The sequence below is a fragment of the Triturus cristatus genome, chromosome 5_2, assembly GCF_964204655.1.
Source record: "Triturus cristatus chromosome 5_2, aTriCri1.1, whole genome shotgun sequence".
In the NCBI taxonomy this organism is placed as follows: domain Eukaryota; kingdom Metazoa; phylum Chordata; class Amphibia; order Caudata; family Salamandridae; genus Triturus; species Triturus cristatus.
The window spans coordinates 18,761,499-18,786,752 of NC_140588.1; the positions used below are offsets into that span (position 1 = coordinate 18,761,499).

At 48.7% G+C, this 25,254-nt stretch overlaps 1 protein-coding gene across 1 annotated transcript in view; it reads right to left on the minus strand.

The window, feature by feature from the left end:
• Nucleotides 1–25,254, minus strand: part of MARCHF6 (membrane associated ring-CH-type finger 6) — a 1,340,093-nt gene that overhangs the window by 547,324 nt on the left and 767,515 nt on the right. Inside the window, exon 18 of the mRNA XM_085606770.1 lies at nt 20,930–21,067. Within this exon, the coding sequence (XP_085462896.1) occupies nt 20,930–21,067 (138 nt within the window). The remainder of the gene's footprint in view (nt 1–20,929; nt 21,068–25,254) is intronic.

The following is a 25,254-nucleotide window of genomic DNA, read 5'->3' on the forward strand; positions in this document are numbered from 1 at the left end:
TTGGTGGCCCTGAAGAAGGTGTTTCCTCACCGAAACGCGCGTAGGCCTATCCTACCCATCTAGAGGAGAGGTTTCAAGAAACTCAGCACGATCTGAAAAAACTGTATTTTTTGCTGTCTTCTTTTCCCCCCAAGCTCTCTCTGGGGGATCTTGCCAAACCTCTAAATGCTTGCCATTATTTTTAGAGTATGAGTATGATTGATGTATGTCTGAGAGTATGAATTGTTGTGTGATATATTAGTTACGGGGTTATGTACATCTAAATGAAATTGTTTTTGTTTTGTACATTATCTAATGAATTTATATGTGAAATGTTTACACGGTAAGGTTTTTAAATAGATCCCACTTAAAATTGAAAAAAGTGAAAAAATAAAAAATGGTTATTAAATAATATTTTCTTCTTGATTAATTGCTTATTTAATGTTGGTAGATGAGAACTTATTTAAGTCTTTGTTAAAGCAATTTAGGTCCTGAAAGAGCTCTCTCATACTTTCTTTGCCCTCCATGCTCCACCAAGATAGATCCGCTGCAGCTTCTCTGGAGATCCTGATCGACTCCCTGAGATCTCCGTTGTGCTGATACCACTGCTTGCGGAGACACCACTGGAGCGCCCTCATGTGCCAGCGTGCATGGTTGACCAACAGGATGCAGGAAGCGAACAGACCGAGCAGACGAAGGACCTTCAGAACTGGAACAACCGCTCCATTGTGGAATAAAGGGACCATCTCCTGTATGTCGAGAATTCTTGGAGGATGAGGAAATGCTCGACACACAGTAGTGTCCAGTACTGCCCCTATAAACAGGTTGCGTTGAGAGGGCACCAGGTGAGATTTGGGCACATTTATCGAAAAACCCAAGTCGAATAACAGCTGAGATGTTACCTGCAGATGACGCTGCACCATCTCTGGGGACTCTGCCTTCAGAAGCCAGTCGTCCAGGTAGGGGAAAACTGGAATCCCCGACCTCCTGAGATGAGCAGCCACCACTGCCATCACCTTCGTGAAGACTCGAGGTGCGGTAGTAAGACCAAACGGGAGGACCGCAAACTGGTAATGTTGCGACCCAACCGTAAAACGGAGATACATCCTGTGCGACTTCAGGATTGGGACATGGAAGTACGCGTCCTGCAAGTCGAGCGACACCATCCAGTCTCCTTGCTGCAACGCTTGAAGAACCTGCGCAAGGGTCAGCATCTTGAATTTCTCCGGTTTCAGGTAAAAGTTCAAGATTCTGAGGTCCAGTATCGGACGAAATCTGCCGTCCTTTTTGGTAATCAGGAAATACCGGGAGTAGCATCCCTGACCCCTTTCCTGCTCCGGAACCACCTCTATCGCACCCTTTTGAAACAAAGCTAGAACCTCCTTCTGCAGAAGAAGCAGTTGGTCCTCTGAGCAGTAACCTTGGCAAGGAGGGTAAGGGGGAGGAAACTCCTGAAAGGGAAGGGCGTACCCAGTCTCCACGAGGTTCAAAACCCAAAGGTCTGTCGTAACAGATTTCCAACCCCGCAGAAAGTAGTACACCCGACCCCCACAGGTCTTACATGATCCGGGATGGGGGATCTAGGGCTGCTTCCCTGAAGCCTCATTGGGAGCAGAGGAGGAGGAAGAAGAAGAGGGGTTGCGTCTAGAACCTCTCCGACCCCTTTGTCTCCCCCTATAGGACCTATAGAGGGGATTCTGCTGCTGCTGCTGCTGCTGCTGCTGAGGCTGTCGGAAGGAGCGAAAGGAAGATCTTCCGAAACCCCTAAACTTTTTAAAACCAGATCCCTTAGCAGGAGCTTGCAGACCCAAAGACTTGGCCGTTACCCTGCTGTCTTTAAATCTTTGTAGGGCGGAGTCAGCTTTCTCTCCAAATAACTTCTGTACATCAAATGGCAAATCCACTAATGTGGCCTGAACAGCCGCGGAGAAGCCAGAAGAACGGAGCCATGCCTGCCTTCTTGTGGCTATGGAAGAGCCCATTATCCTCGCCACCGAATCTGCTGTATCGAGCCCTGATTGGATCACCTGTCTAGCAGCAGCCTGAGTATCTGCAACCACCTCTATGAAGGACGCCTTATCACCCTCAGGCAGCTTAGGGACTAAAGACTTCATTGAGTCCATTAAGGCATGCACATAACGACCCAGCAAGCACGTGGCATTGGTAGACTTTAGTGCCATACTTCCCGAAGAGAAAGTCTTCTTAGCCGCCTGGTCAACCTTTTTGGACTCCCTATCTGCAGGAGACTGAGAGAACGCCCCCGAAGCATGCTTCGAGCAGGATGCCTGGACAACCAGGCTCTCTGGAGACGGGTGTGTAGAAAGAAAATCCGGATCCCCAGGTGCCACCCTGTATCTTCTCGCCACCTGCCTGGAAACCGCCGGAGAAGAAAGTGGTTTTCGCCATACCTCCGAAACAGGCTCCAAAACGGCCTCATTAAAAGGCAGTAAAGGCTCTGAAGTTGAAGTAGGTGAGTGCAGCACCTCCGTTAGCAGGTTAGACTTATATTCCGCAGAGGGTAACTGCAAATCTAACAGTTCTGCGGTCTTTTTAATAACCATATGGTAAGGAACCAATTCCTGTGGTGGAGAGGATCTAGCTGAAGTATGCTCCCACTCAGGGGTCGTATCCAGGCCACTAGCCTCCTGTATCCACTCAAACTCATCAGAGGACGTGTCCACTTCACCTTCCTCTACCTCCACTCTATACCTTTCTTCATCCAAGACCCTTTGGGCCTCCCTTCTTGAATGAATCAGTGGAGCCGACGTCGTACGCGGCGTCGGTGGAGCCAGAGGTGTTGGAGTCGGCGGCGCCAAAGACGGAGTCGGCGGCGCCGGATGCGGCACCGAGGGAGTCGGCAACGGCGTCGGGGAAGGCTCCGAAGCAGGACGATCCAGCCGAAGTCGTGATGGATCCCCAGACGGCGCCGGAAACTGCCACGAAGGCGCCATCGACAGGGCATAAACGTGGCCTGAGCGTAATGCTGCGGCACCCCCAAAGTATACGCCATAGGACCCACGGAACCAGTCGGTGCACCGGATGGGAAGGCAGCCCGATTGAAGATTCCATACATGGCATTTAAAAAATGCGAAGAATCAGTACCTGGAGCCGGGAACTGAGGATAAGGAACAGGACCTGTATCCTTCTGCGGAGTATCTGGCAAAGGCGCCGCAGTGTCCTCCGCCGGAGCCGAAGAATCCTCAGGCCCTGGAGAAGGCTCCTTACTTTGTTCCTGCTCACCATCAGAAACAGGCGACTCCACTGGAACAGGAGACATCGTCGGAGAAGGTGCCAGTGACTGCGCCGAGGACTGCGCCGGTGACCGCGCTGGAGCCCGCTTCGGCGAAGGAGAACCCTCCGGAGACTTCGAAGGAGAAGGAGAAGGTGACAATTCCTTACTTCGGCGTCGTCGAGGCGAAGCCGATCTTGACCTCCTGTTCTTTGAAGACCGGCGCCGAGAAGAATGTTTCCTTTTTTTATGATGTTTCTTCGACTTCGATGATCTCGAAGTCGACGACTCCGGCCTCGACTTCTCCTTCCTTCTACCTCTCTTCTCCTTTCCGACCTTGGCCATAAACAGCTTCGCCTTCCTCTCCTTCAATGCCTTCGGATTCATCCTCCTACAGCTTGAAGAATCCTCAACATCGTGGTCAGACGAAAGGCACCACAAACAATCATCATGGGGGTCCGTTATAGACATGTGGCCCCCACATTCCCTACAGGGCTTAAAACCCGACTTCCTCGTCGAAGACATTACAGATTTTCGATAACAGTAACAACTACCAAGTAGCAGGAGAGTACTGGAAAAACCGTTGGGCGTCGACGGCGCGGAAAAAAGGGAACTGACGTCATCACGCCGACGTGGCTCTCTTATTGCTCCGGTGACGTCATACGGAGTCGCGAGCGGAGCCGATGCATTATGACGTCGTCCACGTCGGCGTAGAGAGTTGGGGAAAAAAGTTCAGTGGAATGCTGGCGCAGGGGATATTCACAAGGTGAGGAATCCACTGGCAGATGTATCCATCAGAATGGTTGATGTTGAGCAACTTTTGTTGGTGGCTCCCCAGTCCTTGCACTGTGTTGTTGTAGATGAGCTCCCCATCCAGTTAGAGACGGGTCCGCTGTCAGAACTGCCTGTGGAACCGGGTCTATAAAGAGCTGTCCTTTTGACAGATTTTGTGTGTTCCACCACTGCAGAGAGCGATGAGGTCGGCCGCTTGCCAACACTAGATCGGTTAATAGACCGTGGGACTGGTTCCATGAGTGGCTAAGCATTCCTGAAGTGGACGCATGTGGAGCCTGGCATACTGGACGATCATGATGCAAGATGCCATCATCCCTAGCAGTTGCATGTAAGCCCGAGCTGGAAGAGAATGAGTGGGTTGAAACTGAAGAATCAAAGCCTGAATGTTGTAAATTCTGGCTGCTTTGGGAAACTCTAGAGCCTTTTGAGGATCCAAAGTGGCTCCTAGGTAGTTCTGAATATTGGCTGGCTGTAGATGTGATTTTGGCACATTGACTGTGAACCCTAGTTGATATAGTAACTTGATGGCTATGGAAGTGTATTTGAGACTCTGTTGGTACGTGCTGGCTTTGATGAGCTAGTCGTCTAAGTATGGGAAGACATGGATGCTTTGTCTCCTGGGATGAGCAGCTACTACCGCCAGACATTTTGTGAATACTATTTGGGCAGTGGTGATGCCGAATGGTAGTACCTTGAATTGGTAATGTTGGCCCGCTATCACAAACCTGAGAAATTTGCGATGAGCAGGGTGGATTGGAATATGAATGTAGGCGTACTTCAAGTCTAAAGTGGACAGAAAGTCGCCTTCTTGCACAAGAGGTAGTGCCTGTTGAAGTGTTACCATGTGAAAATGGTCTGACTATGTAAAAATTTAGTTCTCTGAGATCCAAGCTTGGTCTGAGAGACCCGTCCTTTTTTGGTATTAGGAAGTAAAAGGAGAACACGCCCGACCCTTGGTGTTGTAGTAGTACGGGTTCTATAGCTCCTTTTCAAAGTAGAGACCTCTCGTTTGAGGAGGTGTAGATGATCCGGTGAGAGTTTGTGTGACTTTGGGGGAATGTTTGGAGGAGTGTTGATGAACTCCAAGCAGTAACCAGAACGGATCATTTGTAGAACCCATTTGTCTGTTGTTATTGACTTCCAAGCTGGTAAGAAATTTGACAGTCTTTCCCTGACAGGTGTTAAATGGTCGGGGGGGGGGAAATTGGGTAAGTCACTGTTTTGTATTGGAGGGGGAGGTGCGTGTGCTAGAACCTCTACCTCTGCCATTGTTTCCTCTGTAACCCTCTCTGAAGTAGTTTTAGAGCCAGAGGGATGGTTATTGCCCTTGTATGTGGATGCAGTTTCCGTGGAAGTATTTTTGGACCCTGCTTGATAGAGGGAGTGCCAAAGGAACCACAGCCTTGTGTGTACGGAAGGGCTACCATTGATTTGGCCACTTCAGTGTCCTCAATCTTTTCCAGTGAAGCATCTACCACTGGGCCAAAGAGGTGTTGTTTGTCAAAGGGTGTGTTTAATATGGAGGTCTGAATGTAGCCAGGTGTGTCTTCTTAAAAGGACACTAGTGTTTACCACTCTGACAGATGGGTCAGCAGCATCTAGGGAACATCTGACTTGATTGTTCGAAATAAGTTTTCCCTTCCGTACTAAGTCTTGTGCTTTAGATTTATGCTCTTGGGTTAGAAATTGGATGAGTTGTTCCATTTCATTCCAATGCACACGGTCGTATCTGGCTAATAGCACTTGTATGTTAGATATGCGCCAGAGGTTTGCTGCTTGTGAAGCCACCCTTTTCCCTGACACATCGAGAACCTTTGATTATTTATCTGGGGGTGGAGCATCCCCTGTAACTTGGGGGTTTTCCCTCTTACGTGCATTTGAAACTACCAATGAGTCTAATGGCAATTGTCCCCTTATGTACACTAGGTCAGATGGTTCTGGCTTATACTTTTTATCCACCCTAGGGGTAAGGATACATGCCCCGACAAGATCGTTAAATATGTCGTCCACATGTCTGATCATCCCTTTCAGCATGGGTAACGTATGTGTTGCCTTTTGTGTACTATTAAGTGTTTCAAAAAGGAAATTCTCTTTGAGGGATTCCTTGTGGAGCTGCACCCCATGGTAATTGGCAGCACTGCCTAGTAATTCAATATAACCTAAAATGTCATCTGGTGGAGAGGGTCTGGTAGGGTATAAGTCATGATTGTGGTCTGTGGGCGAGTCAGCGTTGTAGTCGTCCCATTCATCTATTGGTCCTGGCTGGTTATCATCATTACCATCCTCATCCCCATCATCCTGATTGCGAGGTGTGTGTGGTCGGGTGAGTGCTCAGTGAAGTTGGCACAGATAGAGACTGAGGAGAGGGTGCTGCTGGAAGAGGAGGAGGGGAAGGGTTAGGTCCAATATTTCTCTTCTTCAAAGGAATGTGATATTCCTCTTCAGTAGCAGTCCTTCTCTTTAGAGTCACTTTGGGGGTAATGTGCCCAGTTTTAGGGTGAATGTATAACACCTTCTGTTTCGGCTTCGGTTTATTGAGCGGATCATAAAAATGTGCTTTTTAAGTGATTTTGGTACATCAGTCTGTTTAGACGCCAACGTTTTTGGTGTCGACGGGTTAGGGTCTGGTGTCTTCGGATGCGAAGGGGTTTTCGATGCCAAGTGGTGATGTTCAGAGCTGGACTTGGGCTTCGATCCTGAAGGCTTTGGCTCCGTACTCGTCTTGGAGTGGGGCTTTTCGGAGCAGGAAGGCTTTTTTGTAGGCCTTGGTGACGAGCAGGAAGCCGCAGCTTCGGAAGCTGGATATCGGTGCCGACCGGGACCCGAGGGCGCAAGTTGGTCTGAAGCCTTATTTTTAGGTTGACTTGGGAGTTTGGGCAAGGTAGGGACTGTACAAACAGTACGTTGTCCATGGTGTGAGAAAGTGCCATCTTTCTGCATGGTATGCCCCCACTCTTTGCTGAATTGCTGATGTTCTTTGACTGAGTGTGCCCTGGGCTCCTGCTAATCAGGTACCCAGAGCCGATGTTCCTTCCCTAAAATTGCATTGAAGCCCAAACCCAATTGGCATCCCTTGCTACAGGTAGGCCCATGGAAAATGGTACCACAGGTACCCAGAGCACTGTGACCAGGGAAGGTCCCTAAGGGCTGCAGCACTTATTGTGCCACCCTTAGAGGCCCTGCACCTTTTCACCCACACACTGCCTTTGCAGGCTGCGTGTCTTGGTGCAGCACAAAAGTGAAGAGTCGACATGAGACACATTCCTGTGTGCCATGCTTACAACCCACTGCCTTGGCCTAGATCAGTCACCCCTCGAGCTGGGTGCACTATGCCAGTGGTGAGGGTACAGGTGCATGAGCCCTGTACCCCTACAATGCCTACGCCCATTCTTATGCATTGTAAGTGCAGTGCTGCATTAAGAGTGTATGGTGCTGGGAGCTTGTCATTACGAACTCCACAACACCATAATGGCTACACTGAAAACTGGGAAGTTTGGTATCAAACTTCTCAGCACATTAAACCCACACTGATGTCAGTGTGGGATTTAATGTAAGATGCACAACAGAGGGCATCTTAAAGATGCTCCCTGAAACTCGACCAACTCCTAGTGTCTCTCCACACAAAGGACATGACAAAAATACACTCAACATATTATCCTGGAATGTCCGTGGATTGAACAATCCTAGGAAGAAAAGGCAGGTATTGGGGTACCTAGATAGGCATCACATTAAGGTAGCTCTCTTGCAAGAAACGCACTTACACTCAGAAACCACACCCCAGTTTGTGGCAAAATGGGAGTCACAACGCTGCTTCGCATCGTATTCCGGATATTCTAGGGGGGTAGCCATTCTCATCATACGAGGAGGGAGCTTCGTGATGGGCGGATCGGAAATGGACACTAATGGGAGGTTTTGCCTGGTTTGGGGGCGGCTGGATGCTCATGATGTAACAATCGCTTCCTTTTATGGCCCTAACACTGATGATACCCAGTCATTATTAATGTTGTGGAGTAAGATACAAGCGATAGACACCACATATGTTATCTGGGGTGGGGACTTTAATATGGCAGTGTGCCCACAGATGGATAGATCCAGGGTCTTCCCTACACACTACACAAATGCGCAAAAATCACTGAAGGCACTTATTGACACTAATTACTTGCTCGATGCGTGGAGATATAAACACCCAATGCAGAAGGAAGGCACGCATTACTCATCGTACACTCAACATATCCGTGGGAATGGCACACTGGCTAGAAAACGTGACTCATCTAGCCCGCACTTATTCCGATCACTCCCCTGTGATGATGGCCATGCGGACCCTGGTAGCTCAGGCCCTCTATGTCAACTGATGCCTTAACCCCCTACACCTACATGACGCGGTGTTCAGAACCGAAATTGAGCAGGAGATACAGGACTTCTTTGCGTGTAATACAAAGTCAGTGTCTAGTCTCACAACTGTATGGGAGGCATTTAAAGTTACAGCCAGGGGGTGGTGTATTTCTAAGGGGGGGCATACTCAGGGATATAGGTAGAGAGCTACATAGATTAGAGGGAGACATAAAAGCTCTTGAAAGGGATCTCACCTTAGGCAAAGATGAAAGTGCTATCAGGGTCAAAATGCGGGATGCAATGACAGAATATGAAGACGCTGCGAACAGAGAATGCAAATTTTGCGGTAAATATCATAGGGCGAGAGTGTATGGCGAGGGGGATCGCCCGGGGAAAGTCCTGGCGAATGCAGTGGCGCCCTCCCAAGTTTGCTAATTATATAGCAGAAATTCAGGACTAGCAGGGCACGCTACACAGAAACCTTTCGGAGCAATTGTCAACTTTTGTGGACTATTATAGGTCATTGTACATTTCCCAAAGGGGCCCCCGCTTGACCTGACGCAGTACTTTGAGTACACAGCTCTAGCCTGTCTGGGGGATAATCAACGTAAATTCTTGAGCTTAGACTTAGAGGTGGATGAGATCACGGACGCAATTATGCACATGAAATCTGGACGAACGCCGGGTTCGGGCAGATTACCAATAGAATTTTACAAAACTTATGTAACACAATTGGCCCCCATCCTGAAAGAGGTGGTCTATGCGGCGGAGGAGGAGGAGGGCTGCCTACCGAAAACTATGCGTGAAGCCCAGATAGTATCTTTGTTAAAACCAGGCAAATCCCCACTTCATTGTGACTCTTACCGCCCCCTCTCATTACTGAATTGCGATACTAAAATACTTGCTAAAGTTCTAGCTACTCGTCTCAGGCTCCTGATGGAACGACTGGTGCTGCCTGATCAGGCGGGGTTTATCCCAAATCGGACTACATCACACAATCTCAGAACACTCTTAGCGGTGATGCAAGACATAGACCCCAACAGTTCGGCAGTAGCAGTATTTTTAGACGCCACTAAGGCGTTTGACTCGGTAGAGTGGGACTACTTGATTGGAACTCTGGGATGTATGGAAATGCCCCTGTTTTTTTAAAAACTGGGTGCAATTGCTGTACAAGCAGCCCGTAGCCACAGTACTGCTGAATGGAGCCAGGTCCACCAACTTTGATATTTCCAGGGGCACAAGGCAAGGCTGCCCGCTTTCCCCAATTTTATTTGCTTTGGCGATTGAACCATTAGCCGCAAAAATTAGGCAGCATCACAAAGAGAGTGCTCTGATTTACCCATTTCGGCAGCTGATAATATCATTATATGCAGATGATATGACTCTATATAAAAAAGCCCCAAGACAACCTAAACCCGGTGCTGCGGGAAATAACTAAATTTGGGGTCATTTCAGGTATACAAATCAATTGGGCTAAGTCTGCTATATTTCCTCTAACGGAGAAGACTGTACCGCACCCACTGGACTATCCCTTGGTATGGCAGAGTGACGAACTCAAATATTCTGATGGATACATCTGCCAGTGGATTCCTCACCTTGTGAATATCCCCTGCGCCAGCATTCCACGGAATTTTTTCCCAGCTCTCCACGCCGACGTGGACATCATAATACCTCGGCTCCGCTCGCGACTCCGTATGACATCACCGGAGCCATAAGAGAGCCACGTCGGCGTGATGTCGTCAGTTCCCTTTTTTCCGCGCCGTCGACGCGCAACGGTTTTCCAGAACTCTCCTGTTACTTTGTAGTCTCCTTGGGAGTTACTGTTTCTGGATTCATCATGTCTTCGTCGAGGAAGTCAGGATTCAAGCCGCGTAGGGAATGTGGGGGTCACATGTCCATCACTGACCCCCATGTAGACTGTTTATGGTGTCTTTTGTCGGACCACGACATGGAGGACTGTTCCTGCTGTAGGAAAATGAATCCCAAGACACTGAAAGAGAGAGAAGCGAAGCTTTTCATGGCTAAGGCTAAGGAGGGCAGAGGAAGGAAAAGAGACAAGTCGAAGCCGGAGTCGTCGACTTCGCACTCCTCGAAGTCGATAAGACAAGAAGAAGAGGAAGCATAGCTCTCGGCGCCGATCGTCCAAGAGTAAGGCTTTGAGGTCGCCTCGACGTCGAAGTAAGGACTTTGTCTCTCCTTCGCCTACTCCTTCTCCTCGTGTTTCTCCGGAGAAGTCACCTTCGTCCAAGTTAACTCCGGCGCAGTCTCCGGCGCCGGTGGATTCTCCAGCTTCCGACTCCGAGCCGGAGCAGGTTGCTGATTCTTCTCCAGTGCCAGAAGGTGAACCTGCGGCTCCAGTAGAGGATACTTCGGCTCCGGCTCCAGCTACTTCTTGGCCGGATTCAGGTTCGAACCCATACCCGCATTTCCCGACTCCGGGTGCGGATCCGACGCATTTCCTTAATGCAATGTATGGTGTTTTCCAAAGAGCAGCCTTCCCATCCGGTGCACCTTCAGGTCCCGTGGGTCCAATGGCGTTCAGTTTGGGTATGCTCCGGCATCTTTTATGCCCTTCTTGCCGATGGCTCCATCATGGCAGTTCCAGGTGCCGTCTGGAGAGCCTTCCTCCCGGCCTCGACCGGATCGCTTGCCATCTTCGGAGCCTCCCTCGACGCCGGCTCCAGCTGCTCCATGTCTGACGCCGCCGACTTCGGCTCCTCCAACTCCGCATACGGCGCCGCCGACTCCGCCTATGGCGCCGCCGACACCAAGTCCTCGGATCCACTCTCGAAGAGAGGCTCAGAGGATTATAGAGGAAGAGCAATATAGGGAGGAAGTGGAGGAAGGTGAGGTTGGTGACTCCACAAACGAATTTGAGGGCATTCAGGAGGCAAGTGGATTGCACACTACCCCTGAATGGGAGCATTCTTCTGCCAGATCTTCTCCTCCTCAAGAGTTGGCTCCTTACCATTTGGTCATCAGGAAGGCTGCGGAGTTGTTGGACTTACAGTTGCCTTCTGCAGAATACAAACCAAACCTTTTGACTGAAGTCCTTCATTCACCTTCTTCCATTGTTGAGCCTTTGTTGCCCTTTAATGAGGCTATCTTAGAGCCTGTTATGGACGTTTGGCGAAAGCCGCTTTCTTCACCTGCGGTTTCCAGAACTGTGGCGAGGAGGTATAGGGTGGCTCCGGGGGATCCGAGCTTCCTTTCCTCGCACCCTTCTCCAGAGAGTCTTGTAGTGCAGGCATTCTGTTCGAAACAATCTTCAGGTGCTTTTCCACAGGCTCCAGCTGACAGGGACTCTAAGAAGATCGAGCAGTCAGCTAAAAAGGTCTTCTATTCTGGAAGTATGGTGCTTAAATCAACGAATGCCACTTGCTTATTGGGCTGCTACATTCATGCCTTGATGGACTCCGTGAAGCAGTTAGCTCCTAAACTGCCTGAGGAGAAGGGCTCTTTTATGGAGGTTGTTGAAGATACTCAAGCTGCCGCTAGGCAAGTTATTCAGTCGGGTCTAGATACGGCTGATTCCGTGGGTAGGATTATGGGATCTTCTATAGCCACTAAAAGCAGGCTTGGCTTCGTTCTTCTGGCTTCTCTGCTGATGTTCAGGCCACTTTGGTCGACTTACCCTTTGATGGGGAGAAGCTTTTTGGGGAAAAAGCGGATTCCGTCCTGCAAAGATTTAAGGATAGCAGAGCTACTGCGAAATCTTTAGGTTTGCAGACGCAGTCAAAGGGGTTTGGCTTCAGGAAGTTTAGAGGATTTGGAAGGTCATCCTTTCGTTCCTTCCGTCAACCTCAGCAACAGCAACAGCAAAATCCTCTCTACAGATCCTATAGAGGAAGACAAAGGGGTCGGCGTGGTTCTGGTCGCAATCCCTCCTCCTCTTCAGCCTCCTCTGCTCCCAATGAAGCTACAGGGAAGCAGCCCTAGATCTCCCATCCTAGATCATGTGAGGCCTGTTGGGGGTCGGGTGTCCCTCTTTCTGCGAGGTTTGAAATCCGTCACGACGGACCTTTGGGTTTTAAACCTTGTAAAGAATGGGTACGCCCTTCCCTTTTGTGAATTTCCTCCCCCTTACCCTCCTTGCCAAGGTTTTTGCTCAGAGGACCTTCTGCTTCTTCTGCAGAAGGAGGTTCTTGCATTTCTACAAAAAGGTGCGATAGAAGTGGTTCCATAGCAGGAAAGGGGTCATGGACGCTATTCCCGGTATTTCCGGATTCCCAAAAAGGACGGCAGATTGTGTCCAATCCTGGACGTCAGAGTCTTGAATTTTTACCTAAAACAGGAGAAATTCAAGATGCTAACTCGTGCACAGGTTCTTCAAGCGTTGCAGCAAGAAGACTGGATGGTGTCGATCGACTTGCAGGATGCGTATTTCCACATCCCAATCCTGAAGTCGCACAGGAAGTATCTCCGTTTTACGGTTGGGTCGCAACAATACCAGTTTGTGGTCCTCCCGTTTGGTCTTACTACTGCACCTCGAGTCTTCACCAAGGTGATGGCGGTGGTGGCTGCCCATCTTAGGAGGTCGGGGATTCCGGTTTTCCCCTACCTGGACGATGGGCTTCTGAAAGCAGAGTCCCCAGGGATGGTGCAACATCATCTGAAGGTAACTTCTCAGCTGTTATTCAACTTGGGTTTTTCGGTCAATGTGCCCAAATCTCACCTGGTGCCCTCTCAGCGCAACCTGTTCATAGGGGCGGTACTGGACACTACTGTGTGTCGAGCATTTCCTCCTCCACAAAGAATTCTCGACATTCAGGAGATGATCCATTTATTCCACAGTGGAGCGGTTGTTGCAGTTCTGAAGGTACTTCGCCTGCTCGGTCTGTTCGCCTCCTGTTGGTCAACCATGCACGCTGGCACATGAGGGCACTCCAGTGGTGCCTCCGTAGGCAGTGGTATCAGCACAACAGAGATCTCAGGGAGTCAGTCAGGATCTCCAGAGAAGCTGCAGCGTATCTGTCTTGGTGGAGCGTGGAGGGCAACCTGTCTCAAGGAAAGCCCTTTCATCTTCCTCCAACGGTGGCCACAGTGATAACTGATGCCTCCACCCTGGGGTGGGGTGCTCATCTAGGGGATCTGGAGGTCAAAGGTCTTTGGTCTCCAGAGGAAAGATTGTCTCATATCAATCTTCTAGAATTGCGGGCTATACGTTTAGCGCTCAAGGCCTTCCTCCCTTCCCTTCGCGGTCAGTCGGTTCAAGTCCTGACGGACAACATTACCGCGATGTGGTATGTCAACAAGCAGGGAGGAGTGGGGTCACATTGTCTCTGCAGAGAGGCTCTACGTCTCTGGACCTAGGTTCAGGATCATCAGATTTGTCTGATGGCAAATCACCTAGCCGGAGTTCTGAACGTGCGTGCAGACAATCTCAGTCGGCAGTTCTCTGCCGACCACGAGTGGAGGCTTCATCCAGAGGTGGTTCAGCACATCTTTCGGATGTGGGGATCTTCTCGGGTGGACCTGTTTGCCACTCACGAGAACGCTCACTGCCCGTCATTTTGCAGTCTCCAGTTTCCGATGCAGGGGGCGTTGGGGGACGCGTTTCAGTTGAGTTGGGGCTCACAACTCCTTTACGTGTTTCCTCACATACCCTTGATTCCTCGGGTTCTGAGCAAGATTCGCCAAGATCGGGCCAAACTTATATTGATCGCCCCGGATTTGCCAAGAAGGGTGTGGTACACAGATCTACTTCACTTTTCAACGCACCCTCCGCTCCGTCTCCCTCTCAGGGCAGACCTCCTCTCGCAGTCAAAGGGGCAGGTTCTACACCCCCACCTCCAGAGCCTGCACCTTCATGCCTGGAGATTGAACGGGGCAACCTGAGTTCTTTCTCTCTCCCGCCTGATGTGGTGGATGTTATTTTATCGGCCAGGCGACACTCCACCAAGTCTATCTACTCCTACAGGTGGCCTAAGTTTGTAAAATGGTGTGGAGAGAGATTCATTGACCCTTTAAAAGCCCATCTTTCTAATGTGCTTCAGTTTGCTCTTTCCTTGGCTCAGCAGGGTTGTGCTGTGGCCACGGTTAAGGGCTATTTATCTGCTTTTCTGTGTCTTCCAGAACAGCCATCGTTATTTAAATCTCCTATTGTTTTAAGATTTATCAAAGGTCTTACTAATAGGTTTCCACCTACTCCCTTTGTAATGCCACAGTGGGACCTTAATCTTGTTTTAACTTTTTTGATGGGGTCCCCTTTTGAGCCCCTTCATAGCTGTCCTTTGAGGCTGTTGTCCTTTAAAACGGTCTTTCTTGTAGCCATAACCTTGGCAAGGAGGGTGAGTGAGCTTCAAGCTCTTAGTTCGAAACCCCCTTTTTTATCCTTACATGCTGAAAGGATGGTCCTCAGGACCAGGGCAGCGTTCCTACCTAAGGTAGTTACTCCATTTCATCTGGGTCAGTCCATTACTCTACCTGTGTTTTATCCTCCCCCTCACCCTTCCAAGGAGGAGGAGAGACTTCACCGTTTGGACCCTAAAAGAGCTGTGAGCTTTTATTTGGACAGAACAAAAGATTTTCGTTTGGAAGATCAGCTCTTCGTGGGCTATATTGGACACTCTAAAGGCAAAGCTGTGCACAAGCGCACTCTGTCCAGATGGATCATCCTAACCATCAAGATCTGCTACGCCCTTGCTGGTAAGGTTCCTCCTGAGGGTATTAGAGCTCATTCAACTAGAGCTAAATCATCTACATCTGCTTTGGCCAGGGGTGTTCCTGTGGCAGATATTTGTAAAGCCGCGACTTGGGCCTCCCTCCATACTTTCGCAAAGCATTATTGCTTGGCCTCTGAGATGAGGAGGGAGGGCCACTTCGCGCGCTCTGTCTTGCAAGACTTTCTGGTATAGGAAGGTGGACACCCTCCTCCGGGAGTGGGACTGCTGTGGGAATCTATTCACAAGGTGAGGAATCCACTGGCAGATGTATCCATCAGAAGAACAAGTTACTTACCTTCAGTAACGCTTTTTCTGGTGGACACAGTATCTGCCTGTGGATTCCTCACTGACCCACCCGCCTCCCCGTTGTCCACCTTTGTATACCTTAAAGGATGCCTTGCTTGACATGTTGCTTTACATTGTATCTTCTTTCTATCTGGTACACTTATAGGAAATGCTTGTTTTCTTTAGCTTTCCTTTTGTATATGTACTATGTATATTTGTTCGAATGTTGTATACTGTGTATACTTTGAATCTGTTGTCGGTCCACCTATTCGCCTCGGAGGCACGGAAAAAATGGGTGGAACTGACGTCATCACGCTGACGTGGCTCTCTTATGGCTCCGGTGACGTCATACGGAGTCGCGAGCGGAGCAGAGGTATTATGACGTCCACGTCGTCGTGGAGAGCTGGGAAAACATTCCATGGAATGCTGGCGCAGGGGATATTCACAAGGTGAGGAATCCACAGGCAGATACTGTATCCACCAGAAAAAGCGTTACCGAAGGTAAGTAACTTGTTCTTTAGGTATAACCATCACTAGAGACAAAGACGCGCTAATGCGTACAAACTATGGAGCCACAATTGATAAGGTGACTGACAATATATCCAAATGGGTGCGCCTACCGCTCTCAATGGCAGGGAGGATATCCCTTATTAAGATGGTAATATTGCCAACATTTTTTTATCTATTTCTTAACATACCGTATTACCCGGGGAGATTTTTCTTTACCACGCTGAACACGCAACTTACACGTCTAATATGGGGAGGGAAACAGGCACGACTTGCCCTTGCAACACTGATGCTGCCGTATCATCAAGGAGGGTACGAAGTCCCTAATTTTGAGTACTACTACTACTGCGCCCAGGCACACTTTGCTGTCACCCACCCCCGTTTATGCCGCATCTGGCAGTAGAGGATGGGTACATGGCTCCAACAAAGCAGAGGGGTTACTTGTTTACTGCAGTAAAGGAACAAGAGTGTGACCCTTCCACGGTAGACTGTACTGTTAATGCGTGGCAAAGACTAGCTACAAGATTAGAGACCCCCATGATGTACTCCCCTAGGATGCCATTATTGCGCCACCCCCTGCTGCAGATCACTTACGAGGGGATTTGTTGTAGGGTGCTTAATTGTTTGCACTATAGCACTTGGGGGGACCTATACGTGGGGGGACAATTTAGCTCCAGGGAATAATTTTTTGGTACCCACACACCTTCCACTATGGACCTGTTGATGTATATAAGGCTTAGGCAAAGCGTTAAAGCTGCAACCCCGGCATTCCCCGCAGAACCGATTACCCTACCACCTCTGCACGCATAATTGCAAACCGACGCCCCTAGGCACGCCACGTCCCTGTTGTACAAACACCTACTGGCCGCGCCACCTTCTCAAGTCCCGCACGCTCGGAAGGAGTGGGATACGGATCTAGAGACCCCACTTACGGATGAGCAATGGGAATTCAGTTGCACACAGACGGAGGCAGTCACAGCTAATAGTAGACTACGACTCATCCATCTTAAATTTTTACATAGATTATACCACACCCCAGTTAAGCTGCATAAGTTCAAGCTGAGGGAGGACGACAGGTGTGAAAGATGCGGGACGGAAGGCGCAGATTTCCTTCATTTGGCTTGGCAATGCCCACAGGTGGGGGAATACCGGGCACATGTTGTTGAAGGCATGTCAAATATGATTGGAGTAAGGATACAACTGACCCCGCAGGTGGCTCTCCTGGGACTTATCCAAGATATACGTACAGTGCACAAAAAATATCTCGCAATGGGTTTGTTTCTTGTAAAGCGCCATATAGCCTGTTGGTGGGGGAGAGGACATGCGCCAAAGTTTAAGGATTGGCTGCATGATTTATCCCCTTGGCAAGAACAGCTGAACTGTTATGCTGAACTGCTACCCCTGAAATCACGGCCAAAAGATATTTGGGGGCCTCTGAGTGCCTATCTACTAGCGCAAGGGTCTGACACAGATGGGGTCCGGGAAATGGAAGGAACTGATGGAGGCGCGGAGGCAGAGATAGAGTAACACCCTCAGATACCTCTGGAAAGGATCGCCGCCCTGGAGGCCTGACTTTTGGACGGGAGGAGCGGGAGTAAGATACGGGCTGAGGACACCTAGAACTCACCATCAACATGGGCACACCTTAGTGCATTTCTGCCCGCCAGAATCAGTAATCCGTCATTTAAATACGTAAGGGGTGCCAATCAGCGGTCCTAGACCTCGGATCGCAGAAGTGTAGGGAAGAAGAGAAATGAAAACCTGAAAAAGTGGAGCTGGAAGCAGAATACAATGACAAATCGCGGAGCAGCAGGGCGCTGAGCAATAACTTGCTGTGATTGAAGATGGCAGACCGAGTAAACACATCGGTGATTGAGCGGCTGTATCCTGCGGGCGCATAGATCATCCTGACGGCTGAGGCACTAACACTGTTTGGCGTCCATGCGTCACCTTATTGCGGGACCTGCAGTGTCGGAAGGTGATGGCTGTGTGGTGCTGGCTGCGGTGTGCACATACCAGCCTGGGGAGGGTGCGCCCGGCTTGTGTTGCACGGACGAGCTGTACGCAAAGACCCACTGTACAGCTGCATCCTGTAGTCACAGCTCCAGCTTGGTGAGTGGTGCCTTGCTGAGGCAATGCCGTCAAGCTGAGTAGTGGAGGTTGCAGTCTCCTCCACGCTACCAGCGTATGTGACATGTGGCAGCCCAGTGTCCCGACTGCGTGGCTGCCTAGGCTGCCACCAACAGACATGTTTCTGGACCCCTGGGTTGAGAGCCTGCTGCTCTCGGGGGCCTGAAACAATGCACATTCTGGGACGAGGTGCCAAGCCTCCTTCTCCAGGTTGGGCAGGGTTCACGAAGGGGAAGCTTCCAAGGCATGTCTCTGCAACTTTGGCTGCAAAGGGGAGAAGCGAGATGGGCTGATGGTTCCTGAGGTCAGTGGGGTCAGCTGTGGGCTTCTTGAGCAGAGGTCTGACTTCTGCGCGCTTCCAGTCATCGGGGAAGGTGCCGGTTTTGAAGGTGGTGTTGATGGTGCGTAGTAGTTCTGGTGCAATGGCAGCTGCAGATCTGTGGTAGATGTGAGGGGGCAGATGCTTTCCATGGTTGAGGCGGTGTCTTCGGCAGTGATTGGTGTCCAGTTGTAGATGGTGGGCTGGCTGGTGTTTCTGGGGGGCTGGGGCCGTCTGTGGCGCCTGTTGGATGGCCGATGAAGTTGTCACAGAAGTTTTTGATCTTGAGGTGGAAATAGGTTCCAAGCTGGTCACAGAGGTCTTGGGATGGGGTGATGTCTATGGCTTTGCTGCGTGGGTTGGTGAATTCTTGAATTACACTGAAAAGTTCCTTGGAGTTGGTGGAGTTGCCAAGGATTTTTTTGTGGATGTAGTCATGAATGATGTAATATGTGACATCATCAGCAGTGGATTGCGGGCGCGCGAGATGTCGTTAGTACAACTAACTATATCGGAGGAATTTCAATGGTTTTGTTCGAGTGAAATGTCCAGCTAACTATAACACCCCTGAAACCTATTGTTTTTTCAGTATATTTCTAAGGTTTCTTAAATGCTAATTCCTAACTATTTCAGGCCTGAAACCTATGTTTTTTTCAGTGAGTGAATATATATATATATATATATATATATATATATATATATAATCTACTGGCGGTCGCCAGTAGATAGTTATAGTTAGGACCGTGTTTCCATAGGAAATCTGAAAATTCTATTTTGAATAACTTTGGCGCCGGTTGACGAATCCTCGCAAAATTTTTAAAACTAATGGGGCGCTCCGTTCAGCTCCTACCCTGAAAGTCTTGGGGTGATTCGTCAAGCGGGGGCCGAGAAAAAAGGGGGGTCGCAAAACGCGTTTTCCCCATGCATTTTTCCATAGGACCTTTAGTCGAAGGTACAGCCCGAACGGCTGAACAGAATTACTTGAAATTTGGCAGAGAGGTAGTCCTCAGGTCAGGGAAGTGCCTTTTGCATATATGGAGTCAATCTGTTCAGTAGTTCCTGAGAAAATTGCAGTTAAACCACATAAATATCTATAGCCGCGCACCGTGCGCGAGCGTAATTCTGATTGGTGGTTACATGTCAGTCAACGTTCGAATCGGTCGAAATCAGGAAGTGTCGGCCGCCATTTTGTTTGTTGTGGGTGCGAGAGTGAAAAATAGAGGTGGCGAACGTGAAAAGGGGGCAGGGTAGAGAGTTCCTGACCCCCTAGCCTTTGTCAGGGGGTCCCTAAAGGACCCCGAAGGGTGAAAAAACATTTTTTTTTTTTTTTTTTAAATCGCGGGGTGCGCGCACGGTGCGTGCATGGTGAAAAAACCATTAAAATTTTTTTTTTTTTAAATATTAGCATTTAAAAAACCTTGCAAATTCACTTAAAAAACCATAGGTTTCACACACGTTATAGTTAGGAATTAGCATTTAAAAAACCTTGCAAATTCACTTAAAAAACCATAGGTTTCACACATGTTATAGTTAGGTGGACATTTCACTCGTAAAAAAACAATGAAATTCCACCGTTATAGTTAGTTCAGACAACTATAACTCGCGCGACCGCCACTCTATCACAAGGATGATGTCATCAGTGATGTCATGAGTGATGCCACTGACCATGTCATGAGTGATGAAATATGTGACGTCATGAGCACTGGATTGCGGGCGCGCGAGTTATAGTTATCTGAACTAACTATAACGGTGGAATTTCATTGTTTTTTTACGAGTGAAATGTCCACCTAACTATGCATATCCCACGAATGTGGGTGCGTACCCACAGTTGTGGGATATACTTTTACTGTTAATGAATTCAGCACTTTGGACAGGCTTTGAACTCCCTCTGAGTAAGGGCAGTCAAATTTTCAAATTTGATGACCATGTGTCACTTCATCTAAGCACTGGAGAATATTCCAATTTTGTTACCATGTGTCTCACTTTGGATAACAGCTAGACGGTTTTAAAAATATTTTCCTCATTCTTCCGAAATACTTTACCTTTTCGATTTTGAACAGTTTATAATATGACCCAATTTAAATGTAGACTTTAAAATTAAAGCAAAAGCAATAGAAAACTTCAATTAGCCTAAACAGTGATAAAGCTGCCTGTCGAAAGGAGGCTGCAGACAGCAGGCATGAGATAGTGTCCTTTGTTCACCTAAAAAAATAGTCTCCAAAAACGTGCCACACGAAAAGTTAATTTTAAGTCTACTGTTTAGGGAAGCTGTTGGTAATCACATATGGTGGGCAACATAATCCCATTAGCTCTAGAGAAAGAGAAAAATAAACACTGTCCTGAAAGGTATTCAGTAGAGTGAGTGTATTTAAATCAGAAAGGGCCTCCATATTAGTATTCTCCTACTGCACGGTACCCTGTTGCTTGTGACGAATGGAGTTGGTGGTACTGTGGAGTAGGCATACTGGGACAAGTAAGTGGGCAAATATTGTGTATGCCGCTTGGCAGAGCCCTTCATCTTTCTACCTTAAACAGACAGTTTATCTCCTTAGGCGTCATTGGGTGGTGAGGTTGCTGTACGATGTGAAGTGTGAAGGTCACTGAAGAGAGAAATGTTTATTTTCATTCAATGCAACAAACAATCTAGAAAACGTTTTGAAACACAATTAAGTCAGCTGTTATACGTACAGTAAATATCCAGCTGTAACAGTCCAAGCTCGTACAAGGCCTTTCAACCATTGTCTTGTATGCCCCTGTTCTAGCAAAGCTGGCAAAACAACTTGCAGCAAAAGTAGCTCCAATGAAAGTTCACTGACTGGTGCATCACTGAAAATTTTGAAATAAAAATCATTACAAACACATCCATTAGAAAGCAAAGTTTTCAAGCAACGTACAAGACACTCTTCATTATGTGGCACTTTTCTGTGATTGCTGAAAACACTTCCTGACTAGGGAAATCAATTTAAATCTGATACATTCTGTACATTTCTGATTAAGTAGGTTTTCCTGTTATTTTTCAGTCTCGCCTACTAAACAGTGCATGTGCAGTCTTCTGAAAAACGTATTGTCAACTTATAGTGAGCTTAAAGTCCGCCCACCGCTTACCATTGGTTGGCTTCATTGTCACTCATTTACTAGCCTCTTATTTGTTATCTTGTGTGGGCTTTCCTTCCTCCTCTTGTGTTTGTCCCTTCCCTGGAACAAGGATGTATTACTTGATCCAGTCCACTGCTCATTTTTTTAAGCACCATTTTTTAGGTCTCGCATACTAGAGAGCACAAGCACGGTCTACTCCAAGACATGCTGTTACCTTACAGTGGGCTTAGAGCCAAGCCATCGATTGGCTTTGCTGCCATTCTCATTTGCTTCAGTCAATTTTATTTAAAAAAAGCACTGCAGCATTAAAGAACAAGTTACTTACCCTCGTTTTTTTTTTTAAAACACAATTTTATTAGTATCTTCAATTATGCATTATAATACAATATGTAGTTAAATTTTTAGTGTTAGATATGTCATCCAGTTGCTTATACATCCAGCTAATCATGTCGATATTTGTATGACAGCATACAAGTGATCTGTCCAAAAGTGGGCCGTTTATGGTTCCGGATTAAACTACTATACTGCATTCAAATCAAAATTACTCACATCTCTGCTACCCACTCATACCCGCCCTTGTTATCCCACCCACAACTATCCCTCCCTACAAACTGTTAACAATAAACTCGGCTGCTATATTCCTAATTACCTATTTATGATGCCGGGGCTGGGTCTCGAGAGTTCACCAAAGTAGTGTTGCTCCAGTGTGTCCCTGTGCGGGGACACACTGGAGCCCAATCTAGTGCTATTGGTTTTTTCCTCAATCCCCTATATTCCTCACAAGCTAGCGCCTCCCCCTCTGCTACCGCTATCTAATGACCTCTTCTCTCCAGTTGCCCTCTCGTGGTGCCCTGCAAGATTTCCACCGCTGTGTTATTCGTCGTTTAGCGAGCATCAGAGCCAATCCCGCAAAGCGAAGCTGCAGTTTTGCTTTCTTCGGGAGTGGGAGGAGACCCAATAAACACACTTCCATGGCATCCCATCCAGTGCGTTCCGTCAGTGCAGATAACCCACTAGTAACTTCAGACCAAAACCTCCCCAGGATAGGACATGACCATATCATATGAGTAAAATCAGCAGAGTCGTGGGGACATCTGGGGCAGCGTGCAGCAGCGAAGGGGTACATCCTATGGATAGCCTGCGGCGTAAGATAAGCCCTGTGTAGTATTAGTAAATTGTATGGATTTCAGTCGAAAATTACGGGACACTCGACGAGGATGTTCTAGGGCAGCATCCCACTCCCTGTCCTCCAGTTCCCTTGCTAGTGACATGTCCCACTTATGACGGAGCGGCAACAGTGGCACATGCAGGTGTTCACGTAGTCCACGGTATAGCCAGCGTACCAGGTGGCGTCCATGGCCCATGATGTGCAGTGACCGCAACAACTGAAATGTAGGGGGTTCCGTCTGTGCCACCAACCAATATTTCCGGACATATTGTACAACCGATGGATGCGTGAGGAACAGAGTCTCCGGTACCGCTGTAGTGCGGGCAAATTCGTCATGTGACAGCGCACCGTCGAGTAAAAGATCTCCAACTGTGGTGGAGGATCTATACATTTGTATCCCCAGGTATTCGAATGTTGCGGGTTCTACTCTGAAGTGCACTTGACCAAATTGTAGGTGGGTCCCCTCGTACGTGCCAGAGAAGGAACATGCTACAGACTTGGCGGCGTTAAGGCGCAGCCCTAAGACGTCACCAAATTGCGAGAATACTCCAGCAACGATCCGAATGTCCACGCCAAGGTCCTTAAAAAATAACAACATATCATCCGCGTAGAGTGAGACTGAATGTGTTGTTGGCTGTATCGGTAATGCCATACGGGGCCTTGACACAGCGCAGATGCTGCGCCATTGGCTCCAATGCCAACACAAACAACAGGGGCGATAGGGGGCAACCCGGACGACTCCCCCTATAAATACGATATGCAGGCGATATGATCAGTCCCGATTTGGCACGAGCCGTAGTGTCTGTGTAAAGCAGCTGAATCCACTTGCAATATTCGGGGGTATACCCTAACACGGCAAGCATATAGGGCCAGCTTAGGGTATCGAACGCTTGCTGTATATCTAGGGACAGACATCCAGCCAACGGCAATGCCTCTGTCACTGCATGCATCAAGGCGTGCAATCGCCGGATGTTGAGGGAAGTACTACGCTTAGGAATAAAGCCACACTGATCTGTGTGTATTAGTGTGGGCAGCAGGGTGAGTAATCTGGATGCCAATAGTTTACTCAGGATTTTATATTACGTATTAAGTATCGACAATGGTCGATACGATGTCAAGTCAGTGGGAGCTTTATCCGGCTTCAACAGAGATGTGACGATTTGCTTCCTTAGTAGTGGGAGGCAGCGTACCCTCCTCAAGGGAGGTGACAAATAATTGTAATAACTTAGGGTCCAATACGTCTACAAAGGTGGAGTAAAATTCCACAGGTAGGCCATCCGAGCCCGGGGTCTTATTACGCGCCAGAGCTTTTATTGCAACCCGGATCTCTGATATGGTTATCGGTGCTGCCAACAATTCGGCAGATGCATCTGTGACCTTGGGAAGGGCCACGTTCGCCAGGAATTGCACCGTCTCCTCAGACCTATCTGATGGGTATGCGCTATATAGAGTAGTGTAATGGTCGTGGAAAGTCCTGTTAATGTCACTCTGGGTGGTTAGTAATGGGCCTCGAGCATCGTACACCGCTAAGGTGGGTGTGGGAGTCCGTGGGGGAGCAATCAGTCGCGCCAGCCCTATCTGCCTCAGCATGTGTACGCAACGTGTACACATGAAATTCTACCATCCGGAGTCGCTCTAGTAGCTCGGCGTACCTTATCCGTGCCTCCTGCAATTGCTCTACTCCTGCTATATTTCCCTGAGCCGCCACCTCCAATGTCTGCAGTCTGTCCTCAAAATCTGCCAAGTCTCTGGTCACTTCCCTCCTAATTCCTACCACCCCTCCCATAGCAACCCTCCGTACTGTGATTTTGAACGCTTCCCACTCAATCGACCTGGTGGAAGCCGTGCCCTCGTCAGCAAAGTACGTATTAACAGTCTCAGCCAATTTAGCCCGAAACACCTGATCTTCTAAAGCCGCAGGCTGCAGCCGCCATGTTGGGATAGGCGTGGGGACCCGCCCCCTATGTAGCGACATTTCTATTGGATTATGGTCTGAGATGGTTTTTCCCTGGAACGTACTGTGATGTATGGCAGGGGACAAATCCGCAGTACAAAGGAAAAGGTCTAATCGGGTATGTAGGTTATGTGGGTTTGAGTAGAAAGAATATTCCCGCATATTTGCGTGTTGGGATCTCCAGACGTCCACAAGGTTCCATCCCTGTGCCCACCTAGTCAGTGCGGCAGCTTGATGTACGACATTGGTGTTCGACAAAGGGGGGTGAGAGCAGTCCCAGTGGATATCGAACACCGCAATAAAGTCCCCCCCTAATAACCACAGGTATTGTTACCCAGTCTGAGAGTGCCTGTGTTAATCTGGAGAGATAGGCCTCCTGATCCAGGTTAGGGGCATAGACAGAGCCCAACACTACCTGCCTACCATCCAGAGACCCACGTATCAGAACATACCTGCCTCGGTCATCTATTCGGGATTCACTATGAGCAAATGGGATTCCCGCCCGTATCCATATTGCAGCCCCTCTGGAAAAGGCGGAGTATGCCGTAGCGTAAAATTGGCCACGCCATCTCCTCTGTAGTTTACATGCCTCAGATTGTAAAAGATGCGTTTCCTGGAGACAAACAATTTGGGCCCTGCGACGATGTAACTGGGCCACTATTCTATGTCGCTTTTGAGCCGCCCCATCCCCCCGAACATTCCAGCATATGACCGTATACAATTTCTCAACCGAAATTCGCAATGGTAAAACCACCAGCCCCCTCCCAATCCCACCCCTACCCCACCACCCCAGCC